This window comes from Pelodiscus sinensis, chromosome 2, assembly GCF_049634645.1.
Source record: "Pelodiscus sinensis isolate JC-2024 chromosome 2, ASM4963464v1, whole genome shotgun sequence".
Taxonomy (NCBI): Eukaryota; Metazoa; Chordata; order Testudines; family Trionychidae; genus Pelodiscus; species Pelodiscus sinensis.
Window position 1 is genome coordinate 84851923 of NC_134712.1, and position 22722 is coordinate 84874644.

At 43.5% G+C, this 22722-nt stretch overlaps 1 protein-coding gene across 3 annotated transcripts in view; it reads left to right on the forward strand.

Annotated features, from left to right (window-relative positions):
- MTCL1 (microtubule crosslinking factor 1) overlaps nucleotides 1–22722 on the forward strand; it is a 167702-nt gene that overhangs the window by 135051 nt on the left and 9929 nt on the right. For all 3 annotated transcript variants that reach the window (XM_075920965.1, XM_075920966.1, XM_075920967.1), the window contains 5 exons: nucleotides 4789–4956; nucleotides 8458–8712; nucleotides 15770–16072; nucleotides 19965–19996; nucleotides 21149–22709. In XM_075920965.1, the coding sequence (XP_075777080.1) occupies nucleotides 4789–4956; nucleotides 8458–8712; nucleotides 15770–16072; nucleotides 19965–19996; nucleotides 21149–22709 (2319 nt within the window). The remainder of the gene's footprint in view (nucleotides 1–4788; nucleotides 4957–8457; nucleotides 8713–15769; nucleotides 16073–19964; nucleotides 19997–21148; nucleotides 22710–22722) is intronic.

The window sequence follows — 22722 nt, forward strand, 5'->3', positions numbered from 1 at the left end:
AATCGACTATACTATTACATCCCTAGTTCCCAGGGAAGGGAAGGAGACAATGGCATGCAGGGAATTTCATGCAAGCCTGAGACCAAATATCGTGCTGTTTCTCTCTCTGGATTCTTGGGCTCTAGAGAAAGGAGGATAGATGACTGGGCTTGGGAGGAGAAGGGGTATAGGTGTCTGGGCCTGCGGGGACACAGCTGGAATTTGAGAGGTAGGGGGTACAGGTATTTGGACTAGGGTTGCCAACTTTCTTTTGGCATCAAACTGAACACCATAGTCTCGCCCCTTTCCCAGGCCCCACTCCTGCTCTACCCCTTCTCTGACGCCTCACCCCCAACTCACTATATTCCCGCTTCCTCAGTAGCTTACTCTCCCCCAACCTCATTTTCACTGGGCTGGGACAAGGGGTTGGGATGAGGGGTTTGGTTCTAAATGAGTGTTCCAGGTGTGGGAGGGTGCTACGGGATGAGGCAGGGAGTTGGGGTAATAGGGGAGGGAGTGAGGGCACCAGCTGGGGGTGTGGGCTGTGGAGTAGGGCTGGGGATCAGGGATTTGAGGTACAGGAGAGAGCTCCAGAATGGGATGTGAGGCCACGGGTTTTGGAATAGAGGGCACTGTAGCATGGGGTACAGATCACAGCTGGAGGATTCTCTGCATCTTGGGGTCTTCAAATTATTTGAAGGCTTCAATATCTGAGCTATATGTGAGAGGATTATTCTAGGAGGGGGTGGGTGAGATTCTGTGGCCTGCATTGTGCAGGGGGTCAGACTAGATGATCATGATGGTCCCTTCTGACCTTGGAGTCTATGAGTAAGTTGAGTCGGGGTTGGGGTGGTTTCTGGTATGGTTACATTGTTCATCGGTGTGCACTAGCTTCCAGCCCTACTCCTAGAGATGGGGCTATTGCCCCGTGCTACAGATTCTACTGCAGAGCCCACAGTACAGCCAGCTCCCCTGGAGAGGGCCAGCAGCCAGGAGCCATTGCATGCTGGAAGTTTGCAGAATTTTAAAATATTGTGTGCAGAATTTTATATGTGTGTGTGTGTGTGTGTGTGTGTGTGTGTGTGTGTGTGTGTGTGTGTGTGTGTGTGCGCGCGCGCGCATGCACAGAATCCCCCCAGGAGTATTATTGTTTGGAATAATATCAACTATAATTTTTCTAAGAATATTTGGCATGTTTCATTAGCATTTACATGCACAATTCTGTATTTCAAACCACACCGGACAAAGTACTAGAAAATATTAGATTAAGAGTAAACCTGCATTGGTAGGATGGAATAGCTGATATAATGGGACTTCTAGCTCTCTAATGTGACTATTTGTAAGTCCATGCTATAGAACCATAGCACTGAAGTATGCAAAATGTGGTGTGAATCTCTATTGCAATATATTGTCTATGTACCAAGAGATCACTTGGAGGATTTTAGCCAGTCCCTGAAGAGAACAATATGAGATTTACATAGAATAGCAATTCTGGTTTTATGAGCTACTTTTTGCATTTACAATTTAAATCTAGGTCAATAATTGCAAATGATTATGGAAAAAATATTTATATTGGATCTCATGGGTCCCAACCAAGCAACTAGAGCTAAATAGCCTTGAACTTCAGGGACAGTTTAAAATCCAAACCCACATCTGGAATTTTCAGATGGCCTGTATCTTTACAAAGTACTGCAGATACAGCCACACCTAGACTTTGGGGTGTTGCAAATATAGATCTGAATTTTGCAATGTGAGTCCTTTTTGTGTCTTGTTTAAATTTCTGCAAGCATGAATTACCCAATCTGAAAATAGCCCCCATATTTGAATTTCATCAGTCACCAGACAAGAAGAATAGGTAGAAGTCAAAAAGTGACAAAGTTTAGTGAGAAAACAGAGGGAATTAGTCAAGCATCCATGCATCAAATCAGCTAATTTAAGTCTTCCCAAGGTAGCAGTGTTAACTTACACATTAATGAAAGCCAGCTGAATAATTTGTTATGAGTTTAGTCAATGAGTTTTCCTAGCTTTTCTGCTCATAAATTGTTTGCTAACAGATTGTAATTTTCTTAAAGGGCATTGCTATTCAAATTAACGTGTTGGGTAGATTGTGTGCATAATTCTAATTCTGTAGCTCATTTGTGAGACATTTATTTTGAAATTTTGATTTGGAGCTTTGATTCATCACATTAATCACATTATACATTTCTGTTCCTTAATTGGAGGAGTCCGACTATTAGAAACAGGTTTTGGGGAATTGCATTTGATTTACTGACTGACTGAAGATGAACTTTTCCCAAATATTCTCCAATATTTTGCTTAACCACTAAAATATTTGCAGAAAGCAAACTGCAAAAGGCTTGTGAATGTTGACAAAATGAATTTATATAAAGATCTGAATGACTATGCACAGAATTATTTTTCTGTATTTGCCCAGCTATCAGGTTAATCCCGATCTAAACTTTTACTTTGCTTGGTTTTGCCTGGTTTTCTATGACTGTCAGAGAACATTTTAAATGCAACAAAAAGATTCCCATTACTGTATTTGGACAGGTATTTGTTCTCTGATCATATGCAGAAAGAGGAAAAGTAGACCCCATACCGATAGCATATTTGCGTCCAAAAACAAACTACACCCTTACTCGGTGCCATTCTATACAGAAGTGCGCAGGGCTGAGCAGAATAATGAATCACTCTGGATCGAAACAGTGCTGCTTTGCTCCAAATGGAGACTGTCAAACATTGTCTGCAATGCCAGAGCATCGGAAATGAATCCTTTAGCATCTTCTGTAAAGTACCTATACTTGAGTTTGGTGCTCATCGGATGTCTGTATGAGACACAGAGTTGCACATGTAAGATAAAAATTTATTTCTTAGCTTTAAATTAAGAGCCACGGAAGTTATAATTTGTGGCCTCAATTAGGGATGTTAAATATTGGTGATTTGAATAGTCGAGTAACCTCGTGAATTCTTATTGGTTAGTCAACTATTCTGTAGTCCCCAGGGGCGGGCCCTACAGCCAGTGCACTCCAGCCTTACACCGGAGGAGCTCCCTGCCACTCTGCGCTGCTGCTGCTCTATCAGAGGCAGCAGCACAGGGTGGCAGGCAGGAGCTTGTCTGCGAAGGGAGCCAGTTTAAAAACCAAATCGCCTCGCAGACTGGCTGCCTGTTGCCCAGTTGCTGCTACCTCTGATAAGGAGACAGCAGCCCCTGGCTGGGGGTGGGGCAGTCTGAGCTCCCGGACCCAGTGTGAGCTGGAACTGAGCCAGGCTGCCTGCCCGCCTGAGTCCTAATACACTTTAAATGCAGAGCCACAGCTGGGGTAGGTCCCAGACCCAGTGTGAGCCAGGACTGAGCTGGGCTGCTGGCCAGCCTGCTAAAAAATTTACTGGTGGGGGGAGGGAAATATGTGTAGTCTATAGTAGTGTTCCTCAACCTTTTTTTTTATAAAGTGCCCCTTTAAAAAAAATTACAAGTACCCCCAGTACCTACAGTTTTCAGACACGCACATTTTTTTTCTACCATTGCAACACATTTGTTTAAACAACTTAATCATAGCTAGGCGGGCGATGGAGGTTTTGGGTGTAAAAAGTACAACAATAATAAAGTGTATAAAACTAAAACAAAAATCCAGTTTTCTCCCAAGTTCAGTTGTACTGACGTATCCCCCAGACTTCTCTCGAGTACCCCTAAGGGTATTCATACCACTGGTTGAGAAACACTGGTCTGTAGCATGAACCTATAAGCATTTGCTTATCGGTTAATCGGTTATTCAGCTACACAATTACATCCCTGGCCTCAATCCTGAGAAATGCTGAGTACCTCCTTCAAGAAACTGTGCCTGGGATGTCCTTAACATTTATGGGGCACTACCCAGTACTATTCAACTGGTGCCCTCTGCCCAATGGCAGTACGGCGCGGGGGGTAATTTTTTAGAGATTTTTACTTCAACAGAACATTAATGACATTTTAAAGCAAATTTTAAATTAAGATCCTGCAGACTAACACAGTAAATTCAAAAACAGGGATATAATCAGTTTACTGGTTAACTGGTAGCCTGGCTGGGCTGGACAAGCCCCACTTCCTGCACCACACCAGGGGCAAGGGAGCTGCTCCAGACCATCTGGGTCCACCCATACCATGGGTGGGCTGCTACTCCAGCCCAGGTGCAGCTGCCGTGCCATATGCTGCAGGCAAGGGGCCACTCCATCCCTGCCAGGTTGGAGTGTCCCTCTGCCTATGGGATCTTGGTTAAGTAGTTAACTGGTTAAATGTACTGTTTGACCAGTTAACTAGTTAAACAGGGTTTTGCATCCAGATTCAGAAACTGACATTATATACCTTTGGTTGGCAAATGCTTTTTGAATGGCTTCATTACCATTTGAATGGATCGTTTCACAGGTTCAGTGCTCTGCTAAAAGGTCTGGCAGCTCTTTTCACTTTTAAGTTAAGATCCTCTCCAGAGGAAGCAAAGCCATAGAACAGGGATAGGAAGAGGCATGTGGGTGGACATTAAGACGCAGTGGTACCCTAGATTTTTGGGTACCCTACACAACTATGTATTCTGCGAATAGCTAAGTATGGCCCTATGTGCGTGCCCTCAACTCCCACAAAAGATGCTGTGCACCTTGCAGGATCGTCTTTTTTGAACATTAAATGCAGACCTTCCTATTTTTTTTCAAAAGATGCTCGTCACTTCTTATCCTATGTGCCTGATTGTTTACTCCTTCATGTCATTGACAAGAATATGAGCATTTTCCTTCTGAAGAATAGGGAGGATTCATAATAATTTTGTTTTTTTGTTTCTGTAGGCTAGTGAAAACCGACGGCTCTTAAATGCTCTGAAAACATTGTTGGACGACTTCCGTTCTGAGCTCCGGGATGATGAACGAGAGCGACATGGGCTTCAGCAGCAGTATGCCACAGACAAGGCAGCATGGGAGGTGGAATGGACTGAGCTCAAGTGTCGTCTGGAGCAGGTACAATACCCGAGATCTGTGCCAAAAGACGTGACTTTATTTAAAGGCCTGATTCCCAAGCTGGTCTGGAGCTAAGTGAAAGTTATTGATGAGAATTACTGTTAAGCAATTACTGGAATAAAAAGTCCATGAGAATCAGAGAGGGGATCATTATTTTTGACCAGGTTCTTGCAGGCTACTGCACCTCCGTCATGCCTTACTCCATGAGTAACTTCAGCTTTGTTCTGGTGACGATTCATGTATGAGAATCTGGCCCTTTATTTTATTATAAGAGTTGGTTGGTAATTGTTCAGCAAAGAGGATGAAATGTATAGGTATCTGTAACTTATCGGTATATGCATATGAAAAAGTTACTTAACATCACAGTGTTTCCATAATAGTTCCTCATTCACTCAAGTAACAATGCCGTGATGCTAGGTCAGTGCCTCAAAATGATACATCGATTACTGCTGCACTAGATGCTTTTTGGAAATAAAACAGCCCACTAACAGTATTAAACCCATCAGGTGAGTAGATTACTGTTTAAACCAACAAGTCAAAGTCACAGTGGATTAAGGATGTTAAATTGTAGATAATCAGCTAATCAAGTAGTTGATGGAATTTTCATCGACTATTCAATTAGTCGATGTGGGGGGGAGCTCGCTACCCCTGCTGCAGCTCTACCTTTTAAATGTAATTTAAAAGGCAAAGGCTTACCTTGGGTCCTGCTGGGTCCCGCTCTGCACCTCTTTGTTCCTTCACTTGCCTGCAGGAGCAAAAAACAAAATTATCATGAATCCTCTCTCTTCTTCAGAAGGAAGGTGCTCACAATCTTGTCAGTGACATGTAGGAGAAAACAATCCGACACATAGGATAAGCATCTTTTGGGGAAAAAAAAGGAAGGTCTGCATTTAGTCTCTATGCAGCGTAAGAGCCAGGTGGCTCTTACAAACATTTAAAAGGCAAAGCCGCAGCGCCTCTGCCTCCCTCGTCCCCCTTTTTCACAGAAACAGTGCTGGGGGGAAAACTGGCTTTTAAGGCAGCTCTCCCCCCCAGCACTGCCTGATATAGAGGCAACAATGGGGGGGGGAGAAATGCGAGTCGACTCGATGATCCGAGAAGCCTAGGCTTATCGAGTAGTCAACTATTTGACTAATCTTTTACATCCCTACAGTGGATGATGCTATGTTGTGTCCAGTTGAAGGGACTGCTTTGTCTGCCTATTGTAGGCTATTATTAGAATCATATCTGTCAACCCAGGTACCTGGGGCAGCAGAGCTCTGTACAGGCGCAGGATACGCCTGTTTTCTGAGGCAGTATAAAAACAAGCCAGCAGCAAGCCACTGGGATTCATTTTTTAATCTGATGGACTAAAGTATTAGTGTATGGCATTAAATGGGCAAAACTGAGTGTTTAGGCCCTGTAAGAAAGATTTGTAGCTTTCTGTCTTCTGTAGGAAGATGTATAGCTTTAACTCCTCTGTAGAAAGCAGATATAATAAAAATATTCACTACACAGGTGACACATTTCAGAGGATTTACTATACATCAGAACCCTATCAAGAGACTCAGTCTGACTCTCAGAATTGAGACCTGAACACTTCTTTCCTGATTTGTGTGCTAGAGGCTTTTCTCTCAGAGTACATGAATAACTTTTATTTATATTTAGTGGAATTGAAATCTGATTTCTGATCAAATGCTTGTAAGTGCACAAAAGTATTCTAAGTGATTATTTAAAAAAATCTTCTATGGCAATTTTTCTTAAATTAAACTTTAAATGGCAGTAAAGAAAAAAAAACTAAGAAAAAAGACAAACTGCAGTTGTTAGTGTGGAGTTACTGTACGTTTGTGTGTGTGCAATTGCCATTCAGATAGAAAAGTAGTCAGCCCCATGATTGGAATAAGTATGTGGAGAAGAGTTGCTCACTATATACTGACACAGGAAAAAATAGATTTCTGACTTTAGCACCCTCCTAACTAGTGGCTATATCAGGCTCGATGATCTCTTCTAACTATCTTTATCTTTGTGTGATCCTACCAATAATATGTCATGACATGTGGCAATTGTTGGGTGGTGGTTGGTTCTCCTCCCCTTCCATTCCCCAAAATCAATGCAAAGAATAAAACTGATCAGAATGTATCACATGGAGATACCAGTGTTACAGCTAAATCCTGCTTTGGGTTGCACAGGTGCACTTGGGGCAGAGAAGCTGCAGGAGAACTGTTCCTCCTCCAGGTTTATATCTGAAGTGTGGAGAAGATCACACCTGTCTAGCATACCCTCTTGGTGCTCCCTGACCAACGAATTGTAGTCTGGTAGCTTTGGAGGTGTGATCTGGTCACCAGCTTCTTTGCTTATAATCTGAAGTCTGTCATAGATTGTACAAGAGTTGCATTACACTCCTTTTTTAGAGCACACAAGGTGAATGAGAGAGTGTGTCTTGCCAGAGTTTGCTTTTTTCCCTGGTCATTTTCTAAACATAAGAATAAATTGACTTACAAATATGGTAATGCAAACTCCACACATTACAAGAAGGGGATCGCTTTTTAGCCTGCATTTAACATTTCAGTGCTGCAGGAAACCTTGAGAATTAGTCCTGGTCATTAGCAAGCCTCCACAACATAAACATGCTAGCCAACCTACCATTTGGTGTGACATTTTTCCACCAAGATTCTAACAAAGTTGTAGGGTTAAGATGGCACTTTGAATAATCAGCATCTGGGGCTTCTGTTGTGGGATAGGAAATCTTTATAATGCCATCCAGTGCTCCCCCAGGAGCAATGCAAGACTGGACAGTGCCTAATATGCATGACTGCATACTTTGTTTGCAGATCACCTTTAGTGATCACTGTAGATATCAGAGGTGAGTAAGTAAGGTTCCAGTCCTAGCTTGAAGGCTGCTCAAAGGACCACTCCAAATGCCAGAAATTACAAGGCCTAGGAACATCTATGATACACTTTTTTGTCCTGGTGCTTTCCCTTTCATCAGAAGCCATGAGTAAGGATTCAGAATAGACCCTCTGTGCTACCTGAGGATTCCTGTACAGAGGGGCTCCCAGGGGACCTATCCACTGGGTTTAGGGCTACTTTGCACTGATGGAACCGTGCAAAGCAGTCCAAGCAGGGCTGAGGACTGGCAGGTTGTGCTTACGTAGGCACAGTGATGAAGTCAGAATTTGGTTCTGTATGGCTCTGTATTATCTTTTTTTGTGTGTGTGAGATGTACCAGCTAGTAAGTGCCCAGCGTAAATCTCAGGGTGGATTTGCAGAACTAGAATTTGGGGAAATTGCCTTTTTGTTGGTGAACTGAACAGAGTGGATCTGGAAACTGTGAACATTAAAAACAAGTAGTCCCCATTGTGCAATTACTTTCGTTACCTTTACTGAGCAAAACTGCATTTTGTTAGTGATATTTTGAATGTGAAAACATTAACAGTATATTACTTTACACTGACTTTATTGTCTAATACAAGCTTCACCTGGGAAGTGAGAATAACAAACAGCTTCTCATTTTACCGACAGCTGGAAGGGAAGAGTGAAAAAGTCCCGGGCGAAACTATCCTGGCCACTGATTCCAAGGGGGCTTTTAAGAGGGAGCGAGAAGAACACAAGAAATTGCTGGCTGAAAGTCACAGCTTGGTGATGGACCTCCGATGGCAACTCCAGCACAGTGAGAAGAACTGGAACAGGGAAAAGGGAGAGCTTCTGGATAGATTGGACAGAGACCGGCGAGAATGGGAGCGACAAAAGAAGGAATTGCTGAGGAGGATAGAACAGGTAAGAGCTCTTTGGCTGATAGGAGGGACTAGCTGTAAATGCTAACTGAAACATGTTCAAATTCAGATTGTGGTCAAGAAACATAATCATAATGTGCAATGATAAAAACATGCAGGGGTAGGGAGGAGAGAAACACAGTATCTGACATGCATTACTAGCATCTGAGAAATCAGTCCCAGTTTAAAGGTCATTTCCTGCCTTGCTCCATTTGTGCATGTGTGATGTAATCACATTGATTGCCTCCATCTGAAACCTTTTGTACATCTTTTGTTCTTGCCGAACATCTAAAACCAACAGTTGAGGTTAGTCTGGGGTTGCCAGCTGTCTGGTTTTCACCCAGAATGTCCGGATTTCAGCTTGTGAGTCCATTACACAAGCCCTGATGTCAGGCTTTTGTGATATGGGGAGAAAGAGAGAGAGAAAGGGGCAAAGTCTTGGGGTAAAGAGGTGAAGAAGGGGGTGGGGCCTAGGGAAGAGGCAAAGCAGGTGCAGGGTCTGGGAGAAAGAGGCAGAGCAGAGAGGTGGGATCTTGGGGATCCGTTTACCTGCCATTAGAAAGGTAGTAACCATAAGTTAGTGAAGATTTGGCAGATCACTCCCTGTCCAGAAAATCTGACCATCCATCAATTCACCACCAAAAACAGTTAAGTCTTGATTTGCATTATTCTCTCTAGTAAAGGAACTCATATGATGATGCTGAAGAAGCCAGACTGATAACAGCTAAATAGCTATAGTAAGGCCAAATATTCAGTCACTGCTTCTGATACTTCTCCTATGGAATTTCTGCCCATTCCATTTCTCTTCCACATTTGGCAATTGACATGCATCTGATGAAGTGGGTCTTTGCCCACGAAAGCTTATGCTCCAATACATCTGTTAAGGTATTAAAGCCCTAAATCGAATTAGCTGGTAAACCTCATTGCAGGAGGAATACCAGCTAATTCGATTTAGGGGCTTTAAATCAGAATCCCGTTTCACTGCTGCGTGTAGACAAGGGCAGTTACTTCGGGCTAGTCAATTTCTAAAAAGGCGACTAGCCGGGAACATGGTGTTGGTGGGGGTCTGGCAGGAACAGAGTGCTGGTGGGGATCTAGCCAGGGGGCAGGGTGCTGGTGGGGGTCTAGCCAGGATGCTGGTGGGGGCAGGATGCTGGTGGGGGCAGAGGGAGGGGGCAGGGTACTGGGGAGGGCTGGCCAGGGGGATGGGGCAGGGACAGCTCAGCCAGTACCAGGTACAAGAATCTCTGGGTAGCGCTGGACGAAGCTGCTCCAGATGCTGCACTGCTATCTTAACCCTATTCCCCTACCCCGAGCATGGAGAAGGAAGGGAAGACAAGAAAATACGCACGCTGTTGTTGGCAGGGGAGGCGCACGCGCTTTCTTGTCTTTCCTTCCCTCTCCATGCTGCATGCCTGCCTTCCTTCCTTTGGCGTGTGGAGGAAATCCCGCAGCTGCGTGTCAGACCTGGCTTCTCAGGAAGCACGCGCTGCTCCTCCCCTCCTCACAACAGGAGGTGCATTTCCTGAGAAGTCAGATCTGTAGTGCAGCCGTGGGACTTCCCCCCCCCCCCTTCCCCATGCCACAGGAAGCTAGTGCTACCTCCATTTTCACAGGAGGTTGTAGCGCCAGTGTGAGCTCTTGGTTGGGGGTGTGTGAAAGGGGGCTGAGAACACCTCGTGATCGACTGGCCATACCCCTGCAATTAAAGGTTTATTTAGAGATGCTTCAGGACCTGTTTAGATGTTAAGGTTGCTGTTCCTGTGAAGTTTGTTTCTATTTCTTTAAGCAATGTTATCCTCATGTCTCTTCAACACCCGGAGGAGTTTAACAGGAATAGAAATGGAAAGAGTGTCAGTTTTCCAACCAGTGCTCTGGATTTGTGTTCTTAAATCTATTCAATTATTAATGCTTAGAACTCTGGCATTTTCCAGACAGCCATAAATAAACAGGAGAATGCTTATGTGGATCTATATACAATATATAGCTAGCTTCCAAAGAATTAACTGAGTTTGTGTGCATCATTTCTACACTTCCATTTTTAAAACGTGTACTGGAATGATAACATGGATTCTATTTCTCTCCTCATTTTTGTGTTTTGTGAATTACAAACGCAATGTTTTTAAATGCAGCTCTCTAGGGACTGATCCAAACCCAGTGTAGTAAATGGAAAGTTCTTACAGTGTTTTCATTTGCTCTAATGTAACACCAGCATTTGCAAAATTACTAGAGCAGTCACATGAATGATATTTTATAGCTGTGTGCTTTGCTAAGGAAACAATGTATAAATTGCTCCCAGATCTGCTTGGAATTTGTCTTTAACCCAAAAAAGGAGATTAGAAATCCCCCTCATTTTTCTCAAGTGTAATGGCATAGGGCAGATCTTCCCAAAAGGTGTTGTAAAATCTCTGTGTGTATTTCTGACACAGCTCTGAACATCCAAAAATAAAATCAACCTATTTCCAGGGGACTGAGAATCAAAATTAGCATTTTGAAAATATGGCTGTCTGCCCATATAAATTCGCTATATATAATACATGAAAGAGAGAGGGGCATACAAATTATGAAATATTTTATTGTGGATAGTTTATGGGATTATTATTCCAGACATAAAAAGTTGATGACCTAATTTTTTTGCAGCTTTGTCACTATATTACCTCTGCGGAAGTCACCTTGTGTTATAATAGTCTTAATTTTGCCCTGATTACATCTGTATTTATCATTTCAAATGCACTCAGTGGGCTCCAAAATTTCTTTTTAATTCACGTGTGCATTTAAAACTTGTTCATCTTCAAAGTCTTCTATTGAATATTACTAGGGCTGTCAAACAATTTTAAAAAAATAATCATAGAATTCTAGGGCTGGAAGAGACCTCAGGAGGTCATCAAGTCCAGCCCCTACCCACAGCAGGATCAATCCTAACTAAATCATCCCAGCTAGTTAAATCACACTGTTAAATAATAATAGAATACCATTTAGTTCAAATATTTTTGGATGTTTTCTACATTTTCAAAGATACTGATTTCAGTTATAACACACAATACAAAGTGCCTGAAAGTGAGAACAAGTGTTCACATAGCACTTTTGTAGCCGGCGTCCCAAGATATTTACATGCCAGATGCACTAACAATTCATATGTCCCTTCGGGCTTTGACCACCAATCTAGAGGACTGATGATTTGTGCTCAATAATGATTAAAAGCAGTGCATGTTCATTTTTGTCAGCTAAGTCAGATGTCACCAAGCAGAAGGCTGACTTTCTTTTTTTGTGCTTCAGGTTTTGTAGTTTCCAGATCGTAGTGTTGCTTTTTTAAGACTTTTGAAAGAATGGCCCTCAAATCCTTCCTCTAAAATTCTGGAAAGCTCTTCTGAGTCTTAAACCTTGAGTTGAGTGTTTAACTATCTTTAGAAATCTCACATTGGTACTTTCTTTGATTTTGTCAAATCTGATGTGAAAGTTTTCTTAAAACAAACATGTGCTTGGTCATCATCCAAGACTGCTATAACATGAAATATTTGGCAAAATGTGGCTACAGTTTATAGAATAGGAGACAAACAATTCTCTCCCAAGGAGCTCAGTCATAAATTTAATTAAAGCATTATTTTAATGAGTGTAGTGCCCCCTCTCCACCTGGTTACCTTCTTTAATGCCAATCTGCTTACAGGTTTTGATGGATAGGTCTGGGTTCTTCTGGATCCCGCCACCCACTCAACTTTATTTTTTCCTGTGGATTTATTCAGCGGTGCCTCCACCCCCCTCATTCCTTCCTGGCAGAGTCACCAGAGCAGCTTGGGAGGAAAATTCTAATCCAGGGGAATCCCCACGTACTTGCCAGATAGTTGGAGACTCCCAGAAAATAACACAAACACATACAATATATTAAACACAATTATGTTAAACAGGAGAGAAATATAACATAACAGGGAAAAACACTATTTTTAGGGTCACCAGTGCCCAGCAACTGTAAGGTTAGTGTCCCGTTGGTACGCATACTTTGTTGGGGCCCTTGATGACTTATGACCACAAAATTCTTCTCTGCAGTGGTTTAGCAGTGGGACTGACGCGGTCTAGTACAGCCCAAAGGACTCACAAGTGGGAGAAGGTGGTAAATCCCTCCACAGGTTTAATATGCAGCAGGTTATAAAACCCCCAAACAAATTCCTTGCCTTACTAACTAAAAGATGGTGCACTCACACACTCCATGAATGAGCCTCAGGTTCCGAGATGACTCAGTCACTGCAGAGGGGCTGCTCTCTTCTCGCAGGGATCCTCTTCGGGCAGCTGAGGGATCTTGCTTTCAGGTCCCTAGAGGCTAGTTCTCAGAGGGAAACCCTGCATGCAGGCCTGGGGCTTACTAGGTCCCACACAGCCAGCCCTCCCCTTGCCCTGGCTGGATCCAGACCCCTCAAACAATTGCTTCTTCCCCCCCTCCTGCACTCCCTGGGAGGGGCATCTCACTCCCTATGGGTTGCCGGGCAGACTCTGTCCCTGGTAGGGAGGGGGAGCCAAGCCAAACTCATTGTGCCTCTCCCAGAGCTTCCAGCAGACAGAGCCCCAGGAATCTAGGTAATTTCCTTGGGGGTTACATGAGTGTCATCAACATGGACACATGACCACTGGAAGGGTGGCCAAAGCATGAAAGGTCATATGAATGTTTAGTACAGGCAGTCCCCGACTTACGAACGGGGCTTTTCTCGCCCCGGAGCTCATGGGCGGCGGGTTGCCACCCGTGTCCTCCGGGGCGAGAAAAGCTTCGCCCAGTCTCCCTGGTCTGCTGGGGGGGTCCAGCGGCTTTGCTGGACCCCCCCCCTCCCCCCAGCAGACCAGGGAGACAGGAGCAAAGCCACATGGGCGGCGGGGTTTCTCCGCCTGTGCGGCTTTGCTCGGGTCTCCCTGGTCTGCCCCTCCCCTCCCCCCCCCCCCCCAGCAGACCAGGCTTTTGTTGCGGGACGCCTCGGGTAGAGCAACCCGGAAGAGCCGGGATCGGGCAATCTGCACATGCGCAGATCTCCGGACAGCCCAGCTGGCGAGCGGGGCTCGCCGCGGTTCAGCGAGCCCTGCGTATAACAATGGGAGAAGTTGCCCCATTGACATAGGTAGTCTCTTCACTAAGCATTACAGGGGCGCAACTACAACTGCAGTGCAGCACATATAAACAAGCTTTTTTTTTTTAATTCAGATTTCAGATAGTGGCATATTTCTTTAAAAAAATTACATTTAAAACATAACAAAATTTCAAAATCTTGGGAACAGTTCCTTAATTGGAGATGAACACTTACTGCAGTGCTAATATCATCAGAGCCAAGGAGTCATACGGGCATCCAAACTGAAGATACAGGCAGTCCCCGACTTACGCGGATCCGACGTATGTCGGATCCGCACTTACGAACGGGACTTTTCTCGCCCCAGAGCTCACGGGCGGCAGGTCGCCGCCCGTGTCCTCCGGAGCGAGAAAAGCTTCTCCTGGTCTTCCTGGTCTGCTGGGGGGGTCCAGCAAAGCCACTGGACCCCCCCATCAGACCAGGGACACCCGAGCAAAGCCGCCGCCCAGGCGGCGGCTTTGCTCGTTTGCCCGGGAGCAAAGCCGCCCAGGTAGCGGGACCCCCGCCGCCTGGGCGGCATTGCTCCTGTCCCCCTGGTCTGCTGGGGGGGTCCAGCAGCTTTGCTGATACCCCCCAGCAGACCAGGGAGACAGGAGCAAAGCCGCACAGGCGGCATCCCGCCGCCTGTGCGGCTTTGCTCGGGGGCAAAGGAGCAAAGCCACACGGGCGACGGGGTCCCTCCGCCTGTGCAGCTTTGCTCGGGTCTCCCTGGTCTGCTGCGGGTGGAGGGGACGCAGCTAGTGCGCCCCCCCCCCACACACACACACAGCAGACCAGGCTTTTGTTGCGGGACGCCTCGGGTAGAGCAGCTGGGATGCTGCCGGGTTGGTCCTGTGGGAACCTACCGGGCAGCGCCCCAGCTGTTCTGTCCCAGGCTCCAGATTCAGCAGCTTTTGAAACTGATCAGGCTGATTCCAGGAAGCTGGGGGCAGAGCAACTCTGCCTCCAGCTTCCTGTAGTCAGCCCCTGGTCAGTTTCAGTGGCAGCAGCTGAATCTGGAGCCAGTTCCGACTTACATACAAATTCAACTTAAGAACAAACCTATAGTCCCTATCTTGTACGTAACCCGGGGACTGCCTGTACACCTACTCTTCAAGCTGCAGTTATAATATCCAGCTTGACAGATGTAGTCTAAAAATAGCTGGGTAGTCATGGCAATGTGGACAGCAGGAGAGGCTAGCCACCTCAAATATGTTCTAGTGCTTCAGGTGAACTTACAGTCAGGGCAGCTAACCCCTTCTGCCTCCATGGCTATCCTACTATTTTTGGCACACTAGCCCAATCAGTACTAGTGCAGTACTAGTATGTCTACTTGAGCTGGGAATTACTTGTCCAACTTGAAGTGCCAGTGTACCCTAAGACTACTTTGAGTGCCATGTATGGGTTGCTTCCAAGGAAATCCCTGTGTTTCTTGGCTCCATGTAGATCTTGTTAAAAAACCTTTATTCTGTCTCTTGTTCTGTTCCAAATATTATTATGCTAATGTAAATCTTTCAGTCTGATTGCATTACAGTTTTCTGAATGTTGGCTAATAGTATAATTTTCACAATTCACCAATTAAAATTATTAAATTTTAAATATGTGGCTTGTGGAGAACTAGCTGCAGTGCAGAATCAAATAGTGCTGAAAAATATACATGGGTTTGGAGGAAAATCCACATTAAGCATCACTTTTTCTGTGGTTCCCTTGCATTCAAGTGTCCACCTGTGGTGTCAGACTGCATTTTTCCTATTGTAGAATCCCTCATTCTCTGCATCATACACTCAGGAAATGGTATGAGCCTGTTCACTTCTCTTGAATATTTTGGAAGTTGTCAAGTCAAACAAAACTTCCTTGAGCAGCAAAGCCCACAGCGTAGGGCCCAAAGTCTTAAAAGACGAGGTTGTACAGAAAAAACACAGTGTGTAGTTACTGCAAATTGTTCATGCTAACTTCAGTTTTAATTTGCTCTTTTTTCAGCTTCAAAAGGAAGTGAGCACACAGAAAGGAGACGTCCTTTTTGACCAGAAGGAGCGTAACCTTCATTCATTTTCAACCCAGGGGAATCTTCATGTGCCTCGGCCAATGGGGGCAAGGTCCTATTCCGATTCAGATGCCATACAGTTTGACGATCAGTCGCTGTCAAAGCTGAAGGAAAGTGATAGGTGCACTGCCACTGAAAACCTCTTCCTCGATTCATTGTCTCTTGATTCTCCTGATGAATCAGATGAGTCTCGGCCACAGCAATTAGAGCGGGATAAGTTTTTGACCTGCTTAACTGAAGTATGTTTTTTTCCTAGCATGTTTTCAATGCTACTGTAATCATGTGATGGGTTGGAGAGCCTTTATTACGTGCAGTAATTTGGTGGTGAGTTTGAATTTTAACGGTGCCCCTCAAGAGCCAACTCTGGAGGTTAGTCAGGCTAGAGGCTAAAGATATCAGAAGGCCATAGGAATTTTCTGATCCTTGGGCCAACGGACGCTAGAAATGGATCGTTGTTTGCTTTTGATTCTGCCAGGAGTTACAAAGATTTAAACCTCTTCCTATTTTAAAAGGGAGGCAAGCTCTCTATTTTGACAGGTGCTCACGTCAAAAACTTCATTATAAAAGCCATGAGGAGCCCTTTGGCACTTTAGGGACTGACAGATTTATTAGGACCCAAGCTTTCATGGGCAAAACCTACTTCATCAGATGAATTGGAGGGGAAATTACAGAAGCAGGAATATATAGAAGTTGCTTGTGTTAATGAAGCTAATCAAGTCAGGGTGAAAGTGGGTCATTCACAGCATTTGGTGTGGTGATATTTGGTGTGTGAATATCTCCACAGCAAATGCTGTGAATGACTCGCTTCCACCCTGACTTGATTAGCTAAGATGCCAGAGGACTCCTCATTGCTTTTGCAGATACAGACTAACACGGCTACCCCTCTGAGACTTTTCATTGTAAAAAACCATCTTAAAGTGCCATTAAACAACAGTAAACAAGTAAGTGCTATAGAGAATTAATGTTGATTGTTTAGAAAGGATAGGAGGGAATCCTAAATAACTGTTGATCCTTAAAAGTTGCGTGTTCTGATACCTCAGCATAATATCCAGGTAGTTCCTGAGTCATAGCAAAGGGTAATGTTGAAGGAAGTGATCAGGTGAAATCCAGGCCCCACTGAAGATGGTAGCAAAACTCCAGAAGACTTAAGTGGACCTAGGATTTGACCCAAAGAGATTACCTTTCAGCAGGCATGGGTAACATGTTCCTTTAGCCTCCTTGGTTTCCGTCAGAAATAATGGGTTCTAGTTACTTTAGTTGACGCAAACCTGCATACAAAACTAAATATTATGTTGATGTTAGCTAGGAAATTGTCAGTGTCACAACTGTATAGTTTAATATCCCATTTGAAATTACAAATATATTGAAGCATTGAAGAATTAAAATCTTCCTTTTTAGTCTCACTGTGCATGTTAATTGATATAAAATAAATATGCAGCAGATTTTGAAAAGACGGTTGAATCATTCATTAACAATATTATATATTGTTTGCAGTTTTCAAATTGCAGGTTTTGTAACAGACAACTTTCTGCATGCCTGCAAACTTCAATTTGTGTACATAGGTCAGGCAGTTAGACATCTTAATACTATTTTCAGCATATAAATGCTGTTTGTGTGTACAAATCGTAACTAACAGGTGAACAGAAACTTTCACACCCATGTATACAAAGACTGTTTTTGCAATGTGGCCATTCTGGAAACATGTTTGTTAGGCAAGTCAAACCATCAGCCCCCTATCATAGCTCACAGAGCTATTTGGCTTCACCTTATAACTTCAGGGTTTGGGGGTTTTTTAAAGCTTGGGAGAAATTGTGCCTACCCCTTCGTAAAAAAAAATAAATTAAAGGTATTCAAGATGTGATCTCATACCAGCAATTAAATTGTTGCATAGGAGAATCATGTTGGTTGGAAGGAATAAGAAGGCTAAATGGTTTAGGAAACAAGAATGTTGAGTGTGGCGGGGGAGTGGGGGGATATACATGTACGTACGTACGTACGTACGTACGTACGTACATACATACATATAGTATTTAGTTTTCCTCAGTAGAAAAAAGTAAAACTGTAAACCTATTGCTGGGAGTGTTCCCTGTTTATTTTCTCTGAGTGGTTTATCTCATACGTGCTCAGAATACAAGTGAAAAAATATATTTTTCATATTTCCAATGCTGTAACCTCAGCACTCAGATCAGCGAGTCAAGTGGTTTTGTATCCTGCTCCCCATTTTCGCACTGTGCTGCCATTAATAACAATTCTGCATGTGAAAATAGGCCCTCCTTTACTTTTTAAGCAGCCTCCCAGTCTTCAAATTGTGCTTCAGAGAAACCTGTACAAATTTGTAAAGACTCTTAGCAGGTTTCCTCAGGTGTAACTGATTGGAGCTTAATAAACACCACAAAAAATGGAATCCTTATGACTTTTACTCTCTTACGGTACGTCTACACTCGTACCCTAGTTTGAACTAGGGATGCAAATGTAGGCGACCGAAATTGCTAATGAAGCGGGGATTTAAATATCCCTCGCTTCATTAGCATAATCTCGCCCGCGCGCTATTCCGATCGCCAGCTGATTCGAACCAGGAAGTGCGCTCCGGGCCGCGTTAGTTAGAATCAAAGCCCTTGGTTCAAACTAATGTTACTCCTCAAAAAATGAGGAGTAACGTTAGTTTGAACCAAGGGGTTTGATTCGAACTAACGCGGCCCGGAGCGCACTTCCTGGTTCGAATCAGCTGGCGATCGGAATAGCACGCGGGTGAGATTATGCTAATGAAGCACGGGATATTTAAATCCACGCTTCATTAGCAATTTCGGTCGCCTATATTTGCATCCCTAGTTCGAATTAGGGTACAAGTATAGACGTTCCCTTAGTGATATTGGCTTTGCAGTACTAACAGCAAAAACAAAACAGTAAAAACTTGAAGCCTGATTCTCCATTCCTTGACTCTGATGTAAGCAAAATGAGAATCAAGCACCTTGGCCTCAAATACTGCTGAAGATATGTATAAGAATCAGATTCCTTTAATCTAAAGATTCTGGTTTTAAATAGTCGCTTTTAGGAATAGTATTGTTCTTGGGGAAAGTCTTTATTTTCATGGGGTCAAATTAAACCCGTTCATTCTCAAAGTTTTTGTTATTGAACTTATAAATTTTCATTACCTAGGTTGTATTGTATATAGTTGATTAGAAATCTACATAGTTAAAAGAATAACTCCAGATCAACTGCATAAGGAAAGCTGATTATGGGAATTGACACAAGGAAATAATTGCTATAACAGTATCTTAATCCTGTGAGCTCTCTGTAGGTATTTCCCTTATGAAAGGAATAAGTGCCTTCCCACATACTTTAATATAACTAGTTTAATGAGTTTCAGCTGGTGTCATTTGTTAGTGCCTGAAGAATTTATAATGAACTCTTATGTCAAAGGACTACATTTTTGTCTGTTAACTCAGCACAGCTAAGTCTCTGATATAAAACAGATAAGATCCAAGAGCAAAATCACTCATGAAGATGTGATCCAGAACTTTTTTTTTTTAATTGTGGTGAAAGGTCATTTAAAACTCAGTGTTCTTAGTGATAACTTGAACTACACAAATTTAAGAATGTTTTAGATTTGGAGTATAATCTCTGATATTTACTGCATTCGTATATAGATTAAAATGAATAGCCATGCTAGGGATATAAAATCCCATTTAATTGGTTAACCAGTTAAATATTATGTTTAACTGGCAAACCAATTAAACAGAGGGACCGGGAGGGAGCAGCTCCCCACCACAGATGGGGACTGCTTTGGCACAGCTGGAGCTCCCTTCCCTACAGTGCACCTGGCCCGGAGCCACTGTGGATGGAGGCTATTCCAGCCACGCTGGAGCATCCCCTGCCCGCAGCAGGCCCCACGGAGCTGGAGCAGCTCCCTGCCTGTGGCAGGCGGGGGGGCTGCGTGAGCCCCTACCAGTTAAACAGTTAAATATTCACATCCCTAATCCACACATACCTCCTACCTCTTTTGAAAAAGGATTTTCAAGTATTTGTGGAATTACCCAGAGAGAAATGGCAAAATGCCCCACAGGTGCAAAATCCTGCTATTATGTGCCATCTAAAGCTTCAGCCATAACTAGGGTTTGTTTGTTTTTTCAGGAAGAAGAAACGCACAAGGGAAATCTTCAAAGGTGAGTAAAGCTGCCAGAAAAAGCATCAAACATCTAGCTGATGAGATTTGGGGCTTTGGCGCAAACCCTGAACAAGTGTAGTACGTAGCTTTGCTGCCTCAGAACCAGATTAGTGGATTTCCTTAGAGATTAATTTGTCTCGGGATGGTTCTACTCTTCCTTGACTAAATAAATTGGGCCAAATTAAGTCATGGTGTAAGTACATTTGCCTCTGAAGTTAGTGGAGTTGCTGCTTATTCCAGCTTTGAATCTGGCCCTAGTGTTGATTAAAAATTCACAGCAGATTTTTTTAAGCCACTATAAATCTCATCACTTTTTTAATCATGGGTGACTCATCTAGTTTGAGTTTGCTCATTGGGCATAGATAATTATGGTGATTTTCATTTGTATATAGTCCATTTTATCTAGAAGAGTGGTTTTCAACCTTTTTCTCATTTGTGTACTCCTAAAAATTTTGAAATCGAGGCATGGAGCCCTTTGGAAATCCTATACATAGTCTGCAGACCCCCAAAGGTCCATGAAAACCACCAAATCTAGAAAGTTTTCTGTGTTTTATGATATTTCTTACAATCAAGCAATAGGAAGATTCAACTGAACGCTTTAAATTGCACAAACTAACTGTATTGAAACCCAAAAATTCTTTAAAATTTCTCTTAGTTTCTTTAACCATCAGATTCACTTCTGTTAAGTTGCAACATAAGCTTGAAATCACCAAACTAGGTCAATATAACAGTCTCTAGACCTGATCCAACAAGGTGCCAAGTACCATCTGTGAAATGTTTGCAACCTTCACTGCCTGCGAGGGTTTGCTGGTATTACTGAAAGTTGAGGATATTCAGCATCTCTTTGTGCTTTTTTGCTGTTTGCAGTCTTTAAAATGTGTATCATAGTATTGTAAAATTACATTGTTCATGGATCATATATATTTAAAACCTGTTTAACTGCTGTGTATTTTAAACCTTTTCCAGGCAGTAATCCTTGAGAAAATGCTTGAATTATGCAGCAATTTTTAAAAAAGCAATAAAGGGAACTTGGAAAACATAGATTTGGAGTTTGAGTTGGTGATATGGATTAGTATTGTTTCTGTTTTAAAGCAGAAATATTTCTATAACAGTTTTCAGTGATTTAATTGTTATGGTTTTTTTTCTTCAGGGCAGTATCTGTTTCCTCCATGTCAGAATTCCAGCGTTTGATGGATATTTCTCCATTCCTTCCTGACAAGACCTTGCCTTCATCTAGCAGCAAAGAGGATATAACACCTCCTCTATCCCCTGATGATCTGAAATACATTGAAGAGTTCAACAAAAATTGGGATTACAGTAACACCAGGATCCATAGTGGGAGTACAGAAAAGCCTGCAGAAGCCTGGATAGAAAGGACAGAGATTGGGAAAGTAAGAAGTGATTCAACTTCAGATCCATTCCAAGCATCATCATGGTACCTCACCACCAGTGTTACTATGACAACCAATACTATGACCAGCCTAGACCACTGCCAAAAGCAGCCACTGAGGAGTCATATTGTAACCGAAAAAATGGGGGTCAAGGTCTTTCACAGCCCACCTGTTGTCCGTAGGCTCGATAACTCAGCAATAGCTAGTAATGGAGGGAAAAAACAGGTTGAGCCAGACTTTTTGTTTCCTGTGACCAAAGCTAAAGGGAGTGTGGGTGAGGCAAAAGGTGCTTCCTCAGATGTGTTTGGGAGGTGGTCCTGTGATCTCACCAAACACCATAAAGATTTTCTGGAAAGCGGTCTTCATCCTATTGAGCATCCTATTTGCACTGCTGTGGGTTTTGCCTCATCCTTGCAGAGCCTGGAGCTATCCAAGAACATGAGTGATGACATGAAGGAGGTAGCTTACTCTGTCAGAAATGCAATACGTTCTAATTCTACTTCGGCAGAGCCTCAGTTTAAGGACACAGCTTGTCAAACCAATGGTATAAGAACTACAGGGACACAGACCACCCAGACGATTAGTGTTGGCTTGCAGACAGAAACCTTGCGAAGCATCACCAGCAGTCCACATAAGTGTCTGACGCCAAAGGGGGGCTCCACACCAATCTCATCGCCATCAAGAAGTTTAAGGAGCAGGCAGGTGGCCCCTGCCATCGAAAAGGTCCAGGCCAAGTTTGAACGCACATGCTGTTCTCCCAAATATGGTTCTCCAAAATTACAAAGAAAAATCCTTCCAAAAATAGATCAGCCAAATAATCGGACTTTACCAAGTACGCCTCAAAAAGGATTTAGTGAGTCTGCTTGGGCTAGATCAACTACTACAAGGGAGAGCCCAGTTCATACCACCATCAATGATGGCCTCTCCAGTTTGTTCAATATTATTGACCATACTCCTGTTGTTCAGGAGACCTTCCAAAAATGTGCGAGGTCTAATAGCAGATCTAGATCAGCAGAACCCAGATCAGAACTGGGGCCCATGCAGGAAATGTGTACAAGTGCCCGTGGCCGGTCACCCAGCCCCCTCGGTTTGGGTGCAGAGATGGAAAAGGAGGAAGGGTCTGAGGCAACAATTATCAGGCAGGACTTATCTGCTCCTCCAGGGTATACACTTGCAGAAAATGCTGCCAGGATCTTGAATAAGAAACTTTTGGAGCATGCCTTAAACGAAGAGAAAAGACTAGTTTCATGCAGCCCACCGAGTCTTAGCAATGACAACAGCACAGGAGAAATACTCAAAGTAGAACCAGGGTCCATTGAGGTAATGAATTTTT